This window comes from Saccostrea echinata, unplaced genomic scaffold (assembly GCF_033153115.1).
Source record: "Saccostrea echinata isolate AGI-Se365-2 ecotype Australia unplaced genomic scaffold, CSIRO_AGI_Sech_v1 ptg000012l, whole genome shotgun sequence".
Taxonomy (NCBI): domain Eukaryota; kingdom Metazoa; phylum Mollusca; class Bivalvia; order Ostreida; family Ostreidae; genus Saccostrea; species Saccostrea echinata.
In genome coordinates this window covers 16160432-16183991 of record NW_026889761.1, presented here as the reverse complement: position 1 = coordinate 16183991, position 23560 = coordinate 16160432, and the positions used below count along the sequence as shown (strand labels likewise).

The following is a 23560-nucleotide window of genomic DNA, read 5'->3' as shown; positions in this document are numbered from 1 at the left end:
AATTTGAAATCAATATTTGACTTTTAATTTGTGCAGCTGCCGAAATATTCTTCATAAATACACAACTAAATAATTGATTCTTGGCAAGAAATATTAAGGATTCGAATAATGTTGCTGATATTTCTTGCAACCAACTCGCTGATATTTTTCATGGCCAAACTCACCGGTATTTCTCATACAGGAATAAAATTTGGTTAACGATACTGAGAGTTAAGCTGCCTACTTTTCATTTGCTCTGATAGCAAAGTCGAAGTAACAGAAAATTTATCTTTGCACTCTGCTGCAAGCTTCTCATATCTAGAGAAACAAAATACATACACAGCTATGAAGGCTTAATATGCATTAGATATATACTATTTTATTTTGAGCTATGTTTTGATTTCAATTTTTAATCTATGTACACATACACAGTCAAGTTTTAAAGAGAGTTGAATAAGGTATTACATGTATTAAAAAACATTTTTGTGATGTCACATGACTGTGTTGATCATATGACTGACACTTATAAATTTTCTTAAATGTGGCACAAAAATCGCATCGGCACAAGTGAAAAACAATATTATTGTGAACGGCTTGTTACATAAATCAATTAAAGGTATTCTTGGGTATATATAAAGTGCTGGGGGCAAGTCTAAATTTTACTTCTTAAGAAAATATTTCACAAGAAATTCAACATACCCGCTTACAAGGGGTCATTTTCCACTCTTCATCGCAATTTTTTACAAAATGGGATATATTACATTCAATCCCCCAGCATAATTCAGTTAGAGGACATATTTCTCTAGTAGATTCACACAGAATATCTTCAATTAATCCTTATTATTCACTTGTGCCAGTCTAATATATATAAGATTTATAAATCCTAACTCTGTCTACGGACGTGTAAGGGGGAGCATTTCACTTTCTTTTTTTGTAATTGTCTGAATACGTGCATGTTAGACAAGAAAAAGAAATGACGATATTACACTGCAAATATTCACCATCATAAGAGCCTTAAAACAACAATCAAGACGCAAGAATTTAGCATCAAAATAAACAAAATTCTACATGTGATGTGAAAGGAAATCAATGTAAAAGTTATGACACTTTCCCCGTCATGTCAGCTCAAGTATGCAGTGACTTGACGTCATATGCCATTATGACGTCATATCTAGGTAGTTTGGAGAAGTTAACTACGGCTGATACACTGTGTCATTCTTCGGACAGCCTTATCCTAGCCGCGTATTGCAGATACACATGTGTATGATAAGACTTCATATCCTTAATAAATATGTTTATTTTATCTCATTGTTAAGCAAAAAAGTTATAAATGTACTCTGAATGGAATAACTTCCCATTTTGGAAATTTGAGCCCATTTAATTTCTATTAAGTAAAAGGTGAAATCAGACCAAATACACAAAAGAGAATACAAAGAGACCCTCATGAATACAAAAGCTATTTAATGTGTGGACTACCCGTACATAAACGATGAGTCGTATTTGCTAGATGTTCTGGACCGTAAGCCACACAGTATCACCCTGCTAAATCTTTTGAAGTTAAAAGTCAATAAACAGATGATGAGCTGAAATTCTCCTTATCTCTGTCTTTCTCTTCCATTAATGGATTTTTACAAAGAACAAAGATTAAAAAAAAAACTTCCAAGGAAAATGGAAAATTCTGTAATGCAGTGCTAGCAATTTTAATGAAAAGTGATCTATCAGTAAACCCTCTTCATCTTTGTGTCAGCTAAGACTGTTTATGGATATAATGACTGTCTTTTGTTTTGTTTGACTTTCAGTTTTATTATTTATGAGCTTTTACATTACCGTATTTTTAATAACAAAGGAAAAGGTATTAAAAATTGAAGACTCCTGATAATAAAACTCACTTCAAATTAGGAGAGGAAAGATGAAACTAAAGGAGTGATACTGACCCTGTTATTAAAAGTACTTAGTTGGGTTCATTATATCTAGGGAATAAAATGTCTACAGGCAGCACTAAACAATCCTAATGGAAGTGCATTTCGTACAAACCTAGTTGTGCAATAGGTTTAAATTTATTATATACATAAACTAGTCTTTTCATTGAAAATTAATTGTAGTCATAACTAAGGCATACAACCAATTTTATATTCGTTGGGAAAAAAAGTATTTGAATATCAGTTATTTAGGTTACAATAAAATATTATTACAGTTTTATCTGTTTAATATAATGAAGTAAGAAAAGTACCAGTGTACTGTGTACAGTTCAACTTACGTATCTCAAACATTGATGTCTCAAATAATATTGCTTTGTCTAAACGAGTTTGAAGTCCCAACCAATTTTGTTTGTTTTAACCTCGGTATCTCAAATCCTGAGATGTCTTTCTCGGTCCCAAAGACTTCAATAGTAATGAGATGTGACTGTGGTACATCCTTCAATGAAAAAACCGAGTCCTTTAATTTAAATTGTTTCTCCATTACAGACTTGAGCTGTACAAGAAAGTGCCTAACTTGCGTATCCTGGCTTGTGGAGGAGATGGCACAGTGGGCTGGATCCTGTCCGAAATCGACAGTCTGGGCATTAAACCTCCACCTCCTGTTGCCATCATGCCACTGGGCACGGGGAATGATCTCTCTCGAACCCTCAACTGGGGAGGGGTAAGTCTAGGTGTTTTGAGTGATGGTGCAAATTTAGAGTTTGATACCGGATCAAAAACAAGTTTTAAAAAATTTAAGAACATTTTGTGAAACACCAGTGACACAGAGTTGAAGGTTTCTTTAAGATTGTCTCACTTTTAGATTGTGTTGAAATTATAATAATAGTTAATGGTGAACTTGGCTGGAATTCATCTTGGGTTAGAAGGTGTGGCTTCTGCAAATACCAAAAGCTTTACAATGATTTGGGTGGTTTTCATGTAACCACCATGGGCTCTTCAAATAATGAGCTTATAGCTGAAGCCCCTTGATTTCTTTTGGGTCATGAGTTTGAAGGACATATGGCCTCTGTTTTTAAATATGGTTATTTTATGCCATGCAATTACTTCAGATGTTTTGAATACAATGCTCACATTACCCATCTTCCATGTGCTGTAACAGCAGTTGAAAGTAACTTGTAATTTTGTACAGGGGACACAAATTTATGGGATTTTCTTGTTCTCTAGTGATTGTTTAAATTTTTATCTTAGGAAATTTATGAGAAAAACCCAATGAAAAATTCTGGGACATCCTTGAGATGTTTATTTTATTTCCTCTTGCATCTCACTAAGGGCATTCAGAGACTATGAATAATGGCAGGAATCATTGACAAGAAAGCATTCTCATGTTATCTTGGAATACATCAGGTTGTGACATTGGTGAATTCATTTTCTCAAGGTTTGAGAACAAATAAACCCCAAATATTTTTTAAAACATTATAAACCTTTCAGAGGAGGTCTTTAAACTGAATCAGGAATTTGATTTAGAAATTAATCTTGCATAGGGAAATGATGTTTGTCCTAAAGAAAATTGCCGTTTTTGATTTTGTTTAATTTTATCTTTAGGGATATGCAGATGAACCAATTACCAAAATCCTTAGTTATGTAGAAGAGGGCCAAGTTGTTCAGCTTGACAGGTTAGTTATTGCAGTGAAATCACAGTATCATAGTTTATATATACAATGGCGCCGCGTTTATCCGGACGCCATTTATCCGGACGCTTCACCATCCGGACGATATTTTTTGGGAACCGATTTTTTCCACGTTATTTTGTCTCATTAATCCGGAAATTCGCGTTCCGTATCCGGACGGTCAATTTCTACTACAAAACATAATAGTTCATTGAAAAGTGACCCGTTTATCCGGACGGTAATTTTTCAAGAAACGACATTTTCACACTTATCTTGCATTCGTGTTAACTGTTGTAAAAACATTGGCCATGCAGTCAGTTTGAAGGCGGTTACCTGTGACCTACAAACAATAGCGTCTATAATTAGCGTGTGTTTACCCCAATTCAATCACACGTTTATCTTTATTATGAAGCTCAAAGAATTTAGCTGACAATGTGCATTAATTAAATAACAATCCGTTCAAAATTATATTGCTAACCGTATATACATCGGTAAATTCAGGAGAATTTTGGAGAGATGTAAATAAAATGAACAATAAATAGCGAGCGATTTCGTAATGCTCTTTATCATGTCGATTGCGTTAGTTTAAAATACGATGTTCCATTTCTAAAAAACGTAAACAAGACAGCATAGAAAGGTACATAATTGAAGAAATATCTCTATTTAATGTACTACCGTTTACAAACGCCCCGGCATTACATATAAAACTGGCGTTACGATCAGAAGTTGATTACGTTTTTCCAAGGTATTTTTTAACAATCGAAATTCAAACTTAGCGTCTGTAGAAAAAAAAAAATAATATTGATAATCATGAAGATGGCTTGCGTTTACGAATGTTTTTAATACTTTGTTTGAGTTAGTTTGCAGTGTTCAGTTAATTTTATAGTAACTCTGTTAATGAATATACGGGGAATATACAGGGTAAGTTTATATTTGAACATTTTCAATGATGATGCTGAACAGTTGTGTCATATCATATGAGCTTCAATAATTATAATATATGGCAAAATAAAACAGTAGATCAAAATTTGCTCAACCCATGAAGTCACATGCCAAAGAGAAAGCGAATTAAAAAAGGGGGTATCGGCATAAAATTGCCCATCCATCTTTTTTTATTGTGTAAATTACATTTTAATATATTTTTTCATTAATCAATTACTGCTTTTAAAACAATTAACCAAATTATAATTTAAAAGTTTTTTTTTTCTTTGCTGTCACATTTGAAACAAGAATGTGCATATATACATGCTTAGAGAATGCTTTTTGAGATGTGATTCAATTATCCGGATGATTCATTTATCCGGACGATTTCGTTGGGGACAGAGGCGTCCGGATAAACGAGGCGCCACTGTACAGTGTATATATAATACAGTTGAACTTCAGTATCTAGAACACCGATATCTCAAATGTCATGGATATGTCGAAGTGCTTTGGAAGACCCAACCGCTTATTCTTTAAGTTTTTAACCCTCTTCAGATATCTCAAAATTTTTCATTGGTCCCATCAAGTTTGAGATAATAAGGTTTTACTGTATTTCATCATTTCATGTAATGGAGGGAAACGGTTGAAAAATATGTGTAGTACATGTATTAAATGTCAAGAAAACTTTGGCATTCTCTAGGGGCTTAGGATATTTGAGGGGCACCAGGAATTACATGTTACTGGAATAATTGGAATGTTTCATATGCACAAATGATACTGCTCTTAAAATTAAGGTGATCCTTATATGCACAAATTTTGTCCACTTGACAATTTTTGAAATGTTTTTCAAATGTTGTCACCCTCTGCAGTATAATATCACCTGTGAAGGAACAAATCATTTATATGAGATATGCTGCAGAATGTTTTTTCACTCATTGCTTTTTCATTATTTTACATGAAAATAAAACATAACTGAAGTTCAAGGTAATATATGCAAGATTTGGAAATTTAACGTAAGAGTTAGCAGTGTATGTAACTGTAGTTTCAACAATCATTCCCTTGCCCATATATTCATCAGATTCTTCCAACTGAAGCGTGAATCATTACAGAAGATGCTGACCTTGCATACATATGCTTTGATTTGATTGGACACCAATTTGTCCCAGATGGACAGTTGGCTAGTATAATTGTTGTATAGTCTTAGAGTCTTAGTCTCTGAGGCCTGGAATTCCTGCTGAATGATCCGTTCTTGTAGCATTTGTCCACAGTGAAATACTTTAAGCATCATTGTCTAGACAGGGAAAAATCATTTCTGTTCACAAGTCTGACCTAAAGGGCATCTTTAGGTTCCCTTCTCGATGGATCAACCAATTTTCCTTGATCAATCAACCTTGGCTTGTTAAGCCAAACAAATTTACTCTGCCATATTATTTCAATGGGAGGGGGCAAAAAATTTTGATACAATACGATATTTTATAAAGCGATATGCAGTATATTGGATTCTTTAACAAGTCTATCATAAAAGTCTTGTAAATCATTTAATGCATAGATTTTATAAAAACTGAGTGTTTTATAACCCATTTCCAAGTTCTTGTCTAAATGTCATTACAAAATACACTTCAAATTCAAACTTTTTAACAACTGTAAAACCAACATGTTTAAAGTACAGTTGTGCGTGTATTTTGTAATATTTACATTTGCTGACTAAGCCAACTGTGAAATTGATTTGAAAGTCATTTTTGTGTATACTCGCGCGTAGAAATATACACGGTGAAACTCGAGCAAAAGTGACGTCACAATGAGGCCACAGAGATGTTAATAAAAATGTAACGATATAGGGCAACAAGAAATTCAAATATTGAGTATATTATTGGTGCTTTTAAGGCAGGTCGCTGGTTTAAAAATTCGCGCCTTCTGCGCATGATGACGCACATAAGTCGTAAAACAAAAGCTAAGTTGAAAATAATTCTTAAGCAGTCTTAAATGGTCACTCGTATTAAAATAATAAAAAAGCAATACTTCTAGGAGTTTTCAGTGAATTAGATTCATTAAAATACAATCAGAAATATAAATGTATGCACTTCCGGTTTTTCAGTAAACACCTTCATTTTCACCGTGTTCAATCAGAAACCCGGGGTCTCAACAATAGTTCAGGGTGTTTCGCTTTTAATTAATGAAATGTCAGAGATGATGAACAAAATAATAAGAATATGGGTATCATTTCTATGTACATTTTAGCGATTCATTCACGTTCAACAACTTCTGTAATGTGCTGCATTTTTAGTGTTTACAAAATGAATGACAAGGTAAGCACAACAATCTTGTGTGTTAACGATTACTGTAGGTATATTCAGGGACTTAGCTTGACTTAAAATTCTATAGTGAGGCAAAACTATTGCAGCCGGGATGTGGGGAGCACCTTAGCCCACAGCAGGTCTAGGGAGGAGCTATGAAGGGGGGTTCAGGGGGCGAAGCCACCCGAAGAAAAATGCATTGTTCTTTTATAGGGTTTTAGGCATAGAATGAAAAAATCATACTTGTCTTGGACAGAAATTTCGTAAGGTTTACAAGTTTCAATATTTAAACCTCAGTTTGCATTTAATCATAAGATGCTGCATTTTTTTTTTTTTAAAAAGGTTTAATATATTAAATAAAAAATGTTTTTTCAACATTTTCAAACTTCTAACACATTTAAGAAATAAAATATCATTTTTAGAGTTTCATTGGGATATGACATGAAGTCGGTCAGGTGATCAAATTCTATAATGCCCAAAGGATGTTTTAGTAGATTTGATCACACCCCAACTTCATGTCATATCCCGATGAAACTCAAAAAATGATATTTTATTTCTTATACCTACATTTTACTTTTTATTCTTGTTACAAAGAAATATAGGCACTATTTAGACTTTGCTATGGAAATGCAACATAACATAGCAACAATAGATATTTTATTAATTTTATATGAAAATACAACATTTTATAGATTTGTTTAAATGTTAAATATATATAGAATCTCCCATGATATATGGTTGAATATGATTTTTATTCAACAAGTTGTGTATTTTTTTTATTCCTGAGCCTTGGCGAGGGGATAAAAGCACACAAGTTGGATAAAAATCATATCCAACCACAAATCTCGGGACATTCCTTTTATCAAATATCAAAAAAAAAATATCCAATGAGTGATATCCACGGGATAAAGGGGTAAACATGGGATAAAAACCATTAGTTTTAAAACAAATATTTTCTGCAATGTATTCAGGGATGTTGCTGAAAAATCTAATGAGGCAGTTGCCACAATTGTAGCTACTCCCCTGATATTATTATTTTTATCATCTGTAAAATGCATTCAATAAGGAGCAGATCAGAAAAATTTACAATGAAAAGGATTCTGTATGTCCAGTGCACAGATTGTGGCTCCATGAACAAAGTGTATTAACATTGATTAAGGAAAGATGCTTTACCCAACAGACAATGTCAAAGGTTGGGGAGTATTTGATATTAATGTCAAGGTTGCTACAGGTTATTGAATATAATTTATAAGGATATATTTTTTTGTCATTATAGGACTAGAATGCATCATATGAAATGAAATTTTAGTTAATTATCAATAACGAAATATTTTAGAAAGGGGCATACCACTGAGTCACTGAATTTTGTACATGAATGCTTGCCTAGAAAAAGAATTACATGTACATATATATATTTCTGCTTGCAGATTTGGATTTGTTTACTATAGCCTACCTCTTCTTTCAAAATTATAAAGTCAATTGATTATAAGAACCTTTAGGTTGAAAACCTTTATTCCTTTTCTTTTAATTGCTCTAATAAATTTTTCTCAATTAGAATACATGAAATTTTTGAGTGAAGTAACTTTTTTATCCCTGATTTCTGTACAATATGATGACACAAACCTGGCACTAAGCAAGATAAGCGTACCGGTACTTATGATGTGTTAATTATAAATGTGCGTTATTGTTTACATGTAGAGTACACTGTATATATTATATATACATGCAGTATGCATTTCAATAATAAAATGAAATATTTGGAGATTATATTTCAAAAGTATGGTGCATGCTGGAACGTGAGAAACACATTTCAATAATCTATTCCCCACCATGAATATATATACACTGTAGTCCTCATAAAACTGAAAAATCATAGATGTTGCATATTCATAAGTTTTATGCTTCCTTTGTTTTCATCCTTTATATGTATGTTATTGATAATGATTCAATTCAAGCAGCCTATATCTAGCTCTAAATCTGGTATATATCTTAATTGACATGACTCAGTCTGTAATACACATGTACTAGTTGAATATAATTAATATTTTATATATTGACTAGTCTTAAAAAATATTCTTATGAAATTAAGTTGATTGAAATACTTATTTATATGCAACTTAGGAATTATTTGTAAAGTATGCAGTGTGTTAAGGGGAATAAATTTTGCTTTAAAGCAGTCTGATTATTAGTCCCCTACAAGTTTAACCAGAGGGGACTATAGGTTTCCTCTTCGTCTGTCTGCCCATCTATCTGTCTGTCTGTTTAGTTGTCTAGCTGTCTCTTTGTCTGTCGGTCTGTCCCACTTGGTTTTCCGTACTTTTTTCTAAACGCTTGGAGATATTGAGCTCATTTTTGGTATGTGAATGTATCCTGATGAGTTATAGATCAAGTTTGCATTCGGTTTTGCTTCATTGATTTTTGACAGAATTATGACCTTTTAAATTTTTAATGGTTTCCACATTTTTTTTAAAAGCTTGAACATATTGAGCTAATTTTTTTAAATGAGACTTTAAATTAATTGATAGATCAAGTTTGAATTTCATTCCGCTTCATTGATTTTTGACTGAATGAGGACATTTTCAATTTTTCATGGGAACCAGATTTCACTTGCCAATAGGGGACTAGTATTGCTATGGCAATACTCACAGAATGCTTATTTACCATCGTTCTATTATTTCTATATTTTTTTATACCTGTTGTAATTTTGTCATTATACATGATATTCAAAAGATGCATACATGCATTTTAATTTGATTCTATTCCTACATCAGTATGATCAGTGTTGCTGTATTTTCTACACAGTCTCATAACATATAACATATACATGTATATTCTAGACATTCAAGATGTAAAGCCACTGTTTTATTAAAGTTTTTATTCCAACTTTCCTACAATTGGCCTTGACCTGTGGTCTTAAAATTTGGAAAGTTTATTGAAAAAATGTTTGCAAGCATGCACATTTCTCGAGATATATGATCATGCATTCTCTCTTGCAATATATATAAAACATATGCAAGAATACCATCCGGTCATGTACTATAAATGCATATTATATTAATTATTATTATAATATACCCCCCACAAAGTTTGGGTTTATATAGGAATCACCTTGTCCATCTGTCCGTTTGTCTAGCTGTCTGTGCATACATGTCTGGTCCATATCTTTCTTACGGAGGAGCATTAGAATCTTCTACTTCACACAAAGATTGCTCATGACCTAAGGGTGTGTCAAGTCCTTAACCGAAGGACATGACCTGAGGGTGTGTCATGTCCTTAACCCAAGGTCATTTGGGCAAGTTCAAAGTCACTGAAAGAAAAAGTTCATAATTCGTGTCCGGTCCATATCTTTCTTTTGCAAAAACTTGAATCTGGGTCATTTGGGAAAGTTCAAGGTCAGTGAAAGAAAAAGTTCATAATTCGTGTCTGGTCCATATCTTTCTTATGCAAAAACTTGAATCCAGGTCATTTGTGCAAGTTCAAGGTCACTGAAAGAAAAAGTTCATAATTCATGCCGGTTCCGTATTTTTCTTATGGATAAACTTGGTGAGTTACCATTTTACACAAAGATTGCTTATGACCTAAGGGTGTGTCAGGACTTTGATCCAAGGTCATTTGTGCAAGTTCAAGGTCACTGAAAGGAAGAGTTCATAATTCCTGTTCGGTCCATATAATCAGTATTGATGTTCAATTAGGCTACGCCTTAGTTTCAGTTATTAAAAATTTATAATGATCAATTACCAGTTAATGTTTAAACAAATTCTGAACACCAATCATAGTATTAGTGACTTGGCACCTTCTCTGAAAAACCTAGCTGGGGGTATAAGTCCACTTTGGACAGTTCTAGTTAATTTTATTTCATAACCTTGACCTTATAATTATGACCTTGAACATTAAATGATCTATTGTGAAGACATAGGTGATTAAAACTAAAACACAATTAAATGTAAGAAATTGATGGGTACACATTCTGCATTTATTATGAATTCATTCAAAACTTGCATTTCCTGATAAATCAATATAACAGATAAACCAGTAAAAGTTTTTGAACTTTTGTCAATGATAAGAAAATTTAGTCCATAACACCCAATTTTTTTTTTTATTTTTCAGAAGGTGAATATTTGAGGATGATTTGGTATAAATTTCAAATAAATCCTATGTTTGTGTCTTTTTTAATAGTAAAATGTAGAAGGTATTGTCGGTTTTCCCTATATAATCCTATGTAAAATTACACTTAGGACCAATAAAAATGACCATATTTTGAGCGCTGTTACCTGACAAACTAGTCGGAGAATATTTTTCTTTCTTGGCACAGAGTTTACTTATGAACTGACAATTCACCATACAAAATTTTTCAAAAATCGTATGTTTGGAACTTACACCCACGAGACTCCTTAAACTTGTAAAATGTAAATATAAGGAATGTTTTTAAGTTTAATGTGAATTATTGGTGTGTAAATCACACAGACTTGCACGTAGGCATATTTTCGTGAAGCACTAGCGCACTTCATGAAATATGCCTACGTGACAAGTCTGTGTGATTTACACACCAATAACTCACACAGAACTTAAAAACATTCCTTAAATATTTATTTATTATGTGCTATCTCCTTCATGTTTATATCATTATTGATCAGTTTTAATTAAAAACAGTTAAATATATAATCTTTGGTGATTGAAATTCCCAACTTTTACACAGAATTATAAGAAAAACTGCCTGCCTAGCTGATACATATTGGAAGTTATTTTCTCGATACAATACATTCTTGAATATAGATATGTATCGATATATTGATACAGCCCTATTACTTTTTAGAATCAGTGTGGTTTTGAAATCCCAGAAATACTTTTAAGGCATTTTAAGGTAGTTTTAGTTCGTAGTGCCAGGATTTTTAATTTCTTTTTCATTTGATTATAAAGAGGGTAATACTTCAAGTCAAAAGACAGGATACATGATTACTATAATATTTTTTGGTCTGGTCTGTTTGCAATCTATTTGCACATCAAAGCCATTGAATATTGGATTGTAAATAAGTCCACAAGGAATACATGGATATGATTATATTTGTTGGTCTATATCAGTAAGACTTGTATGCAGCCGTCAGAACGTTAATTATTTATCAGCATATAAGGAAGTTATTACCGCCATTACTGGTGGGAGGTCAACGGAAACAAGGCCCGAGGGGAAAATCATTCCTCAATATTCCTATCCCCAACATCCATAAATTAGACGTGAACAATAACATTGTCCAAATTTACATATAGAGAACTTAATTGTGAGCAGCATCAGAATTGCTTTGACTAATAAACTATATACCGGTACAATGTCAGCAGTATTTCCAATTAGAATTCGGTTGCTTGTATATCTGTAGGGAAATCAAAAGGGTAGTTCAATTGTGTTTTTCTATATGTCAGTACTTAGCTTGTTTGATAAGATTTCAGTATACCTGTATGATATGTACTGGGTATAAAAAAAAAGATTAATATTTTTTGTTTAAATTTAGTGTAAATGGCAGAAGACAGGAGAAAATTTTACTTCTGATCCTAAAAAAAAAAAAACATAACCTATGAAAGAATGAAATGATGTTTTAACATTCATGGAACTTTATAGAAATCTTGAACAAGGCACATGAAAAACTGTAGAATTCTCATCTAAATGTAGATTTGTATTGTTATTTTCCCTGGTGACTAACGTGATTAGTTTATTTGGTAGATGGAACATAGAAGTTTCTCCCAATGCTGTGGCCGAGAACGACGTCTGTGATGAACCGTTAGTAACCGACCAACTACCCTTAGATGTGTTCAACAATTACTTCAGTCTCGGAGCTGATGCCCATGTGGCTCTAGAATTCCATGAAAGCAGAGGTAGAAGAAGAACTACTGAACACAAGTTTATTTTAAAATGATTGATAAACATATATCTGTATTAAGAAAAGGATTCTTAAACATTGTAAAAGTATAAAACATAGGGGAGAAAATCCCACAAGTTGTACATAAGTTGAACAATTTCTGTACAGTTGTAATATGTAGGTTAATTTTAAGGCCAGTTATAAGTTAACTGAACGATAAATTAAAATTTCTTGAGAGATATGTCTATTAAAACTAACTGTCATAAAAAAGAAGTTAAGTTGATATGCATAATTTTTATGCCCCCCTTCAAAGAAGGGAGGGGATATTGCTTTGCTGCTGTCTGTAGGTTGGTCGATCTGTCTGTCGGTCCACCAACAGTTTCTGTTCATTTTCTTCGCAGAGGTTGCACATACTGAAATGAAATTTGGTATACAGATTTATCATAAGAATATCTAGAGCAAGTTCTGTTTTGAGTTTGATCGAGCAATTTTTGACAGAGTTATGCCCCTTGGACTTGTAAAAATTCCAATTATTTACAGTTTCCATTCATTTTCTTTGCAGAAGTTGCACATACTGAAATGAAATTTAGTATACAGATTTATCATAAGAATACAGACCTGTTTACTCTTACTATTATGCCTTACTTTGTATGGATTTTGAGTCTTAAATACGTCTCACGTTTTACTTATTGAAAATACGGAAATCCGAAATCCATTCGTTTGGATTTTAGCAGATAGTTTTCGTTATGATATGTCTCAGTTTGACGCTTTTTAATCACTAAAAAAGAAAGATTTCGAACACTTAAGTATGTCGGGTTGCCAAAACGCGGTGGTTTACCTAGTAATATATGTAAAATCAATGGAAAGTAAAATCTTACGGATAAATGCCAAATCTCACTGACAAATCTAATAAAAAATACTGAGAGACAACAATATGGGTAAATAGGTCTGAGAATATCTAGGTCAAGTTCTGTTTTTGGTACGATCAAGCAATTTTTGACAGAGTTATGCCCCTTGGACTTGTAAAAATTCCAATTATTTACAGTTTCCATTCATTTTCTTTGCAGAGGTTGCACATACTGAATTGAAATTTAGTATACAGATTTATCATGAAAATATCTAGGGCAAGTTCTGTTTTGGATACCATCGAGCAATATGCCCCATGGACTTGGAAAAATTCTAATTATTTGGAGGGAGGCATAAGTGTTTTACAAACATCTCTTGTTTTATTTAGTTTTCAATGATTGATTTAAATCATGTACCATCCAAAAATTATATTGCAGAGGCCAATCCAGAAAAGTTTAACAGCAGGTTTTGGAACAAAATGTTCTATGCAGGTGTAAGTATCAAGGATAATTTAGCAATTTTTAACACTTGAGTATACCTGACCAATTAAAAAATATTGTTCAAAATCAATATGTATACATTTAAAAAGACAGCTTGGAATTGAAATTCAAATATGTTTTAAATATTCTTTACTTATTATTCTTTGATATTAGGCAGGTGGGCGTGACATGCTCAGGAGAAGTTGGAAGGGCCTGGCTGACCATATCCAACTTATCGTAAGTCTTTGATAATGCATTATTTAAAGTCCAGAATGGTTCTTGCAAACTGCACCATTTTATGAACCTTTTTAGATAATTACCAGTAGGCTATTTTTGAAGGCTGGAATCACCTCTGTCAGCATTCACTTTGCCCAGTGATGTACAAATTAAAACTAGATTGAAACAAATAAAGGCATAGAAGGTCTGCTGTAGTAAATACATGCTTGATTCACCCTCACAATAGAAAAATTACTTGCATATGAATTTTTAATTTAAAAAAAAAACATTAAAGATTACCTTTGAAATCAGCATGTATTTTCTAGATTGGCTTTCTTTTTTTATTCCAGATAGTTTGTGATGTGATTATGAGATACTCAGATCTGAGGGCAAAACTTAAAGCAAGGGTGTCCTCCCCATCTATATTTTTGTCTCTCTGTTAGTCAGTTTATTCAGCAGATTTTCTGGACTTTTTTCCTAGACACTTGGATTTATTGAACTTATTTTAAGTATAAGTTACAGATCAAGTGGGCATTTTTTCTGCTTTGAGGATTTTTGACAAAATTATGGCCCCATAATAGAAGTGAATTGTATTACTATGAAATTCTCTCTGAATTCTTGTTTTTTCTAAGTAATGGGTAATAATTAGCAAAAACATTGGCTTTATGTTATTCTCTGGAGAAAAAAGAACGATACTGAAACATCTGAATTAATATGCATATTAAAGACATTGTAGTTTATATATTGGTGCATGAAAAGAAAGAAAAAAAAATTAAATGTCAACGAGAGGCTCCATGGAAAGAGAGATAACTTTGTAATTGTTTTCTATTAAAGCTAGCTGTTAAATTTTTATCTTGAACAAATACATGTATTTGTTTCATGCCCTGTATGATGTACTGATTTTTAATTCCATCTTCCAGTTCAAAAAAATATTGTCAAAATTAAAGAAAAAATTCTACCTAAATGTTCTTGACCTTTTAGTACTAAATGTTGCTGGTTCTTTGTTGCAGTGTGATGGTCAAGACTTGACCACTAAAGTCCAAGAAATGAAACTTCACTGTTTATTATTCCTTAACATTCCAAGGTATGTTAGATGTTGAATAGTTAAAGGTTATATGAAATATAAAAAAAAAAATTGGTCTTTGCTCAAGCTTAAAATTATTGTGCACATCTGCATATACATACATATAAGAATTTTTATGATCCATTGTCAGTGTCTTAGGATTTAATCAGTATTTTAATTATTTTCTAAACAGTGCAGATCGGTTTCCAACTTACAAAATATATCCCGTCCAGACATGACCTCACTGTTTTTTTTTTTTTTTTTCATTTCAATTTTTATTACATCAATGTTATACAGGTATGCAAGTGGGACGTTACCCTGGGGAAATCCTAACACACCAGGATTTGAACCACAACGCCATGACGACGGTTACCTAGAGGTCATAGGTTTCACGTACTCCTCCTTGGTGAGACCATTTATAATTTTAGAAACGCTGAAATGAGCAAGTCTTAATTATTTTTTCCACACTTTTAGACGAAGATCCTTTTTACAGATGGAAAAATCATAAAACAGTTTTTCTTTGAAATTTCCTAATATATTGTTACTTTGTCAGAGAAGTACATGTTTAATGTGTCAACTTTTCAGTTTAACAGTCTATACATTTTAACGTACAGAAGATTGTATTTTCTAACAGAGAATAAAAATCAATTTTCTATTATATAGCATCACATAATTCACATGCTTCTGTAATCTTATGTTGTATAATATATTAAGGAAAGAACTTTTACTTTCTCTTTTAGGCCACCTTGTATATGGGAGGTCATGGAGAGAGGCTAATACAATGCAGGGAAATAAAGCTAAAGACTCTGAAGGCCATTCCAATGCAGGTGGATGGGGAGCCGTGCCGGTTACGGCCCTCAACCATCGTCATCCAAGCACGGAATCAGGCCAATATGATTGCCAAACCAAAGAGGAGGGGCTCAGTACCTATAGCCAATGAGTAAGTGTTTAAAAAGAGGCAGGGCTCAGTACCTATAGCCAATTAAAAATTGCAGATTAAAAGCAATTTTTTAGGGTTTTTCATGAAAATTTGAAAAATAAATTTCATAAATGTAAGAATATAGAACCTTTAAAAAACTAATAATTTGGAATTAAGTATTCATTTAAAGAACACTTGTTGAATTATAGGCATAGAATTTAGAAAGTGAACACAACTTTTGAGAATTTTTCTATTTAAAGTCTGGCTCTGTTGAAGACCGAGTTGAGGTACATATTTCCAACACCAATATATAGTTATCTGTTGTAGACTTTCTTTCTAGTCTTCGTCATTTCCTTTTTTTTAACGTATTTTCATTTTATTATCATAGAGTTATCAACGTGTTTAGTGTCATTTTGTAAATCTCCAGAAAGATAGTATGAAGGCAATATTTTATGCCATGGGGATGACAAAATGGATACATTTTGAACAAATGATAGCTGTTTTTGTATACCAATTGGTAAAGCTGAGATTTTGTTGTCGCTTTTAAATAACTATGTTTTAACGGTACAGTCAGTTTATTCATGAAGTAATAAAAAAGTTATTTCTGTACTATCGAGGACCAAAAACATGACTTAAATGTACTTATAAAACAATTGTGTTACCTTTTTGTATGTTCAAAGAGATACACAAAGTTACTTGCAATATAAGATCTCTTTTCTTACTCTTTCTATCTGTCAGATAGCTTACATCAGAATACCATATTATTCACTCCCATGAATTTTTACATATAGTACCAAAAAGATATAAATGATAATCAGTTGAATTATAGCTATATAGTCACCTTTGTTATAGATATTTCAAGTATTTATAGTCTATAGAATAAATAAGCTGCAATGTAAATGTGATAAACTGAATATATCTGCAATTCATATTTCATCTAAAAGATTGATGTACAGTCATTTCTGAGTCCTTCTTCAGAAAGTCCAAGAATAAATGAAGTAAATATATAGAAGAGTTATGTCCCTTAGCCAGTTGAAATTGAACTTTTTTCATATTTTGTTGACCTTGAGCTTAGTTTTGGAGGATTAAGTGTAGATTCAGTCCATCTATAGTCCCATTCTGGCTTTTTTCAGTCCCCCTTCCATGCCTGAGCGACTTCGAATACAGGTCAGCCGTATCAGTATGGCTGACTATGAGCATCTGAATTACGACAAAGATCGCCTCCGGGGAGCATGTAAGTCAATGTTTGCTGTGGTGGTGGATCACTTCTTTTCAACTATTTCATAGGTGGATGTGGTGATAGCATTATGTACCAAGCATGTATTGATTTGAGCAAAAGCATGTGAATATTTACCTCTCAACCTAACTGTCATCATTTTTCATTCATTTTCAGAAGCATGATTTCATGTCATTTGTATCATAAGTCTTTAAATATGAGGGATTTGGGTTAATGGTTTGAAATAAAGTAATTTGCTTATGAAAACATGTTGCTTGAGAAATAATATCATCAATTTGCATTGACGAGTATTATCATGTAGCATGACATACCAACATAATTCACCCTAGATGAAAAAGAGGGGAAATTTAAAGCATTATTAGCATATGCCTGCTTATAAAAATATGTAATAATAGCATTTAATGGAATATTGTGATCTTGTCTATTTCAGCTGTCCCTTTAGGACTAATTGTAGTAGACAATAATGCAGACCTGGATCAAGTCAGACAGATTATCAACAAACTTCAGCAGGTATGTCATTTGTATGCCACCTTCTTAATCATTTCAGTATTAACCATAATACATCTATGCATTCCTGATATTAAATTTTTTTTTTATTGACAGGGAAACAACGAACTCAACTCTTCATCACAACCTCTGTCTTCAAAATGGTGCTTCTTAGATTGTAAGTACACTGTTGCCCAGATTTCTAAATTAAGGAGTTTTACTTAATTTTAAATTAATAAAATTATATATGCCTAGATGGATAATGAAAAGTTAAATCTAGCACTGCCTTTTATTTTGATATTATGTTTGATATTTATAATGTAATAATTCAGATTCAAGTGAAAAAAAAACCATATCTGCTTCAAATCATTTTTTGCTGAATTTTAAAGACACATGGAAAAGGAATTATTTTACATTGAGTCAATGAAACCGCAGATTTGTTCTATATTTCTAGCTACAACGGCTGAACGCTTTTTTCGTATTGACCGAGCCCAGGAACAGTTACACTACATAACAGATATCTCCTCCGAGGACCTCTATATACTAGACCCGGACATGTCCAGCACTCAACATTCCACTGGAAATGGGGAGGTGACTAAACCCCAGGAAGACAAAGGCCTGGTCTTCACCTTCTCAATGCCAGTCACCCCACCAAAGTCCCCAGGGTAAGAGTTACAATCACACATGTGACCCCACCCAAATGTCCAGGGTAAGACTTAAAATACAATCATACCAGTCACCCCACCAAAGTCCCCAGGGTAGACGTTACAATACAGTCACACTTCCCTCTTGAAGCTGTATTTTATATTATTTGTTATGATTTCCAGACTTTGTTTTGAGCTAGTTTTTGGTCTGTCTTTCTGTAATTTCTAAGAAGCACTGTAATAGGGCTCTACATCAAGATGCAAGTGCCCTCTAGTATTTGATATCTGTCTAGCTCCCCATCCTTTAGAATTATTTTGTGAAACATTATTTGGAGACTAAACACGACATACATCTGACTTAGTAAGGTGGATGACAACTCTTGTTTCAGGGGTCACTTAGGCAAAGGTCAAGTTCAAAAGTCAAAAATAATTGGTGTATCCCTTAACATTGATGTGATATACTAGCTTAAATATTTTTGATTGAAGTAAATGGTTAGAGGATGATAAGAAGAAGATATATAGTGATTTTGGGTCACTTGGTTATAGGTCAAGGTCAGAAGTCAAGGTTATTGATATGACCATTGTATCACCTTAACTGGGATGTATATTGCAGACTTTAGATTTACTTTACATGGAGAATACATTGGGAAAGATACCAGTAGATTTAGGCATCACTTTGTCAAGATTAAATTTTATCTGTAGTAAGTAACTGAGGTGTTTTTTTTTTTTACTTTAATTTATGATTACATATGGTTGCGATGATTGATGAACACCTGCAAATTTGAAGGACTATTCAGTCAATGTCAAAATTGTTTACTTTCCTGAACACACTTTTATGTGGCACAAAAATTCAGCATTCAATGTTGGCTAAGGTTCACTTCACAATTAAAAAACCTATAGTCCCCTCCGGTTTCACCGGTAGGGGACTAATAAGAGACCTATATATAGAGTTTGAGTTCACTTCTCAATAGGTCAAGGTCAATTTTCAAGATCTTTTATATAAACATGAGATCCATGTGTGACACTGTCAGTTTTCTAGTTTCCATTTCAATAAAATAGACAGATTTTGTGTAGTATGTTTTTAATCTGTTCAGATAATATAAATATTTAAATGCAATTTTATTATCAAAAATAAAAGCTACACTTTGCAATTTGTAAGGAAAATCTTTTAATGCAAATGTCTACTTTTCATATTGTTTGATATTTTTACTGTTTTTAGGGCATTTAAATAAGAGAGCATAATTAAAACACTTGTTCTTGTTTACAGCATTTCTGACACTCGACATAATAATAATGATGAAAAGCATTCTCTACCTGTGCCAAAATCTCCTGGAGAGAACAGGTCAGATATTTATATTAATTATATACATGTACTATTTGATGCATGTTAATTAGATCTGCATTTTATAAGAATTACATAGAAATATGTCTTTTTTTTTTCAAATTTCTTATGATACTTAAACAAGTGCTATGAGAATGGTCTGACTTGATATTGTATCTTAATTATGCATTTAAAATTATTATGTAAAAGCAACACCACATTATTTTACCTAATATACATATAAGATATTTAATATATGTTATATTTTCATTTTAATAGCCTCATACTTTTCTTTTAAGAGATGTGCTTAATTTGTTTTTCTTTTTAAAAAAAAAACCTTTAGAACTACAGTATCTGAATGTTGTAATAACACCATTTTGGTTGAAACAAACATCAATATTGTTGTTATATATAAACACTTTTTTATATTTTTGTTTTTGTGTGGTTTCTTTTAACACAGGACCACACTTCCTCGTCCTGAGAGTAAGGAAAATTTACTCACCCCACCCTCCCCCGGCTCAGACAACAGGTGCATACTGCATGTGGGGTGTTGCATCCCCCTTTTTTTTTGGTTTATTTTTTAATTTGCACCTGTGTAATTAAAAATCCTATTGTGTGGATTTCTCCGACTTGTACTTCCTGTTTCAGTTTTTAAAGTTTTTCCTTCAAATACATGAAACATGATTAATGGCTTAATGCCCAGCTACATTAAAACATCTTATGAAAGCATGTAGACGAAAATACCTTAGAGAATATTCTGAAGCCAAAACCACAATTCTTTAATTTTTTTTTTTTAAATCAGTATCTTAAAACTCTATAATACAGTATCTAAAGATAACGTGGAAAACCAACTTGGATGACTTGCTTTTGTTCATTTTAGACTTCTTTTAAACTGTTACTATATCAATTTCTTACAAATTCTCATTTTTTTAAGGAGCCACACAATAGAATACATAAAGCATGGGCATATTGACTGCTTGTTTATGTAACCGACTAAAAACCCTTGCTTGCATGACAATAACCATTTAATAAATTATATGGAATGCAACATGTTTTCTTATTTAGATTGCATGATGTTGCATGTTGAAAATATTTACCTGTATATAAAAATGGATGGTGACTATTTTTTAGTTGAATTTTATCCAGTCCAACTGCATTAGTTTTCCGTTTTATTTATCACCGATAATTGATTTGCTTACTGGGTAGCATCATTATAGTAAATGTAAATTAAATCCCTGAAATTGCAGCTTTGAATATATAGGTGGACATTTATTAATGTAGGCAAGAATAGAAATGAATTATTTGCTTTGAGTCTTAAATATCAGTACCCTTATTAACTCGCAGCCCTTAACTAACTTTTCTTACATTATTTTTTTTCATTGCAATTTGCATAGAAAAATATTCTAGAAAGTCAATGATTTTTTTTTTTAAATAAATGACTTTTATAATTTTGATGGTTAGAGCATGCTCATTTTCAATATATTTTGTACAACCTATTTATTGATAGGCTCTATGCCCATTTTTCACCTGCAGTATTCATGCATACATTTGCAAATGCATATTTTGGAGAATGTCATTTGTAAATTGTTTACCTTTTACCTTCATATTTATATACTTGCCTTTCAGCTTTTTACAGTATATGCCATAATAGGTTTTTTTCCCACTACAGATGTTTCCACACTCCATGTACATCAATCACTTTATCAATATGATCACTGTTGTATTTTTATTATTCCAGTCATATGCCCCTCCGCAGAGCAAGCCCACATAAGGGCACATGGGTCTGTGTTCGAGTCGCAGACCGCAGCTTTCTACGTCACTCACTGGGGTAAAATTTCATCGCTATGTATTGCTACATTGTAATGCCTAGCATGTCTATAGTACACATGCATTTTCCATATCTGTCCAATTTTTTGTCAGAAGTTTCTAAAACCAATCTGTTAAATCTTCAGTTTATATATAGGGAGCGTAGTAGTAAAACCATTGAGCTTTATAGTACAAATGTATCATATAAATTCTGAAAGCTGTGTGAAAATTATGAATAAATAAAGCAGTTAATCAAGATATCTAGTATCAATATTGCCTTGAATTGATTTATGTATCTAACTTTATTAACTCATGTCCTTGGGTTTTTTATTTTAGCTTATAAAATTAATGTTTCATTTTTTTTTTCCTGTGAATGCTAGTTAATGTGAATTATCTTAGGATTCATTGGTTTCAGCCATTCTTAAATTTTGGAAGTCTGTTTGTCATTAAAGGAAAACACTATTGGAAAGATATTTATTCTGTTTACAATAAGTAGTAGAAATTGAAACTGAGCAGTATATATCAATACATTTTTAAAACCTGAAATAAAAAATTATTAGGATAACTTGCAAATCCAAGTGAAGTCCTACTTTTAAACTGCACCATGCTGCCTCTAAGGTGATCTATCAGCTCTGTATATTTAAATCATTTTTGTCTTTTATTCCATATTTCTATAGTCAGACTTTTTAACAAGCTACACATACTAGCATGTGAAATTCAGAAATCATTTGATCACTTACTTTGATCATTTATGCACATCTCATGGTTAACAATAGACACATTTTTCATGAATCATGTCTAATTTCTCCTCACTGATGAAGCACACTGCTATTTTTTTAAATATCTACCTTATAGGAAAGTTAAGATAGAACTTTATAGACTTATTAGGCTTATAATATAGCAATGAAGATTAAAGCATTCTTAGAAATGGTGTTTGGTAATACATGTTCTCCATGCTTTCAAAACCCCTTCTCTCCAAATTCCAATTCCCCTAAGTCACACCCCCTCCCAACTCACATGCACATTTATATGCTTCATATTAAGACTTCCTAAGTGATTAAGTAGCATCACATATTTCACTTTTATATGAAGATAATGATGTAGTTCCTTAGGAAAGGCTTTCTGAGAGCTATGAAAACTAGAACATCTATTAAATCGTTAAAAAAAATAAAAGGTACTATTCATCAATTGAAATAATGTAAATTATTTAAAGTTTATGAATTTATTTTTGTTGTTAGTGTTGAAAAGATGTAGTTAATAGATATACAAAGTAATGTTTAATGTACTAAGATAGTAGATTCTGCATGTGCCCCCTATATTATGTTGACACATTTGCTTTATTGCATTTAGATATTAGAGAAATATCTCTTAGCTATATGTAGTGTGTTTAACAAAATGTAACAATGTAAAAATTTATTCTACTATATATTATGTGTTGAATGTAATATGTGTTGTTAGGTTTTATAAAATTTCTGCTGTATTTCACATACTGTCAATTTATCTTTATTGGTAAAGCTAAACTGTTCTCTGTGGATAAATATTTTAAATAAACTACCCTTTAATCCCATCCTATAAATGTTTTTAAGGCATGTGTAATAAATGTGTATGGTAGCTAGACTAATTAACATTTTCCATCAGTTGAAAAATTTATTTTCTTTGAATCATGTGTGATCTCAGGATTGAGTTAAAGGATACATTAGACCACAAGACATAGTCAGTGGCATTCAGGGCATACACTGGAGAACCACAGTACAATGTTTTTTAAAGGATTCTAATGATTATCTATTTGGTAGCAAAATAACAGAAAAATAAGCATCAATAAATGTTAATTTATATAATTTTAAAAGTCTTGCTTGATCCACAACTGCCACCAGCCCATTTGTTAATCTCTAAAATATTGAACGGATCATGTTAATT

The 23560-nt window shown here is 32.2% G+C and overlaps 1 protein-coding gene across 2 annotated transcripts in view; it reads left to right on the top strand.

Annotated features, from left to right (window-relative positions):
- LOC133185426 (diacylglycerol kinase zeta-like) overlaps positions 1-23560 on the top strand; it is a 66476-nt gene that overhangs the window by 39098 nt on the left and 3818 nt on the right. For both annotated transcript variants that reach the window (XM_061320621.1, XM_061320623.1), the window contains 15 exons: positions 2445-2619; positions 3501-3571; positions 12491-12642; positions 13910-13965; positions 14126-14188; positions 15178-15251; positions 15528-15636; positions 15971-16170; positions 17283-17383; positions 17817-17896; positions 17990-18050; positions 18327-18537; positions 19784-19858; positions 20298-20366; positions 21576-21665. In XM_061320621.1, coding sequence (XP_061176605.1) covers positions 2445-2619; positions 3501-3571; positions 12491-12642; positions 13910-13965; positions 14126-14188; positions 15178-15251; positions 15528-15636; positions 15971-16170; positions 17283-17383; positions 17817-17896; positions 17990-18050; positions 18327-18537; positions 19784-19858; positions 20298-20366; positions 21576-21665 — 1587 coding nt within the window. The remainder of the gene's footprint in view (positions 1-2444; positions 2620-3500; positions 3572-12490; positions 12643-13909; positions 13966-14125; positions 14189-15177; positions 15252-15527; positions 15637-15970; positions 16171-17282; positions 17384-17816; positions 17897-17989; positions 18051-18326; positions 18538-19783; positions 19859-20297; positions 20367-21575; positions 21666-23560) is intronic.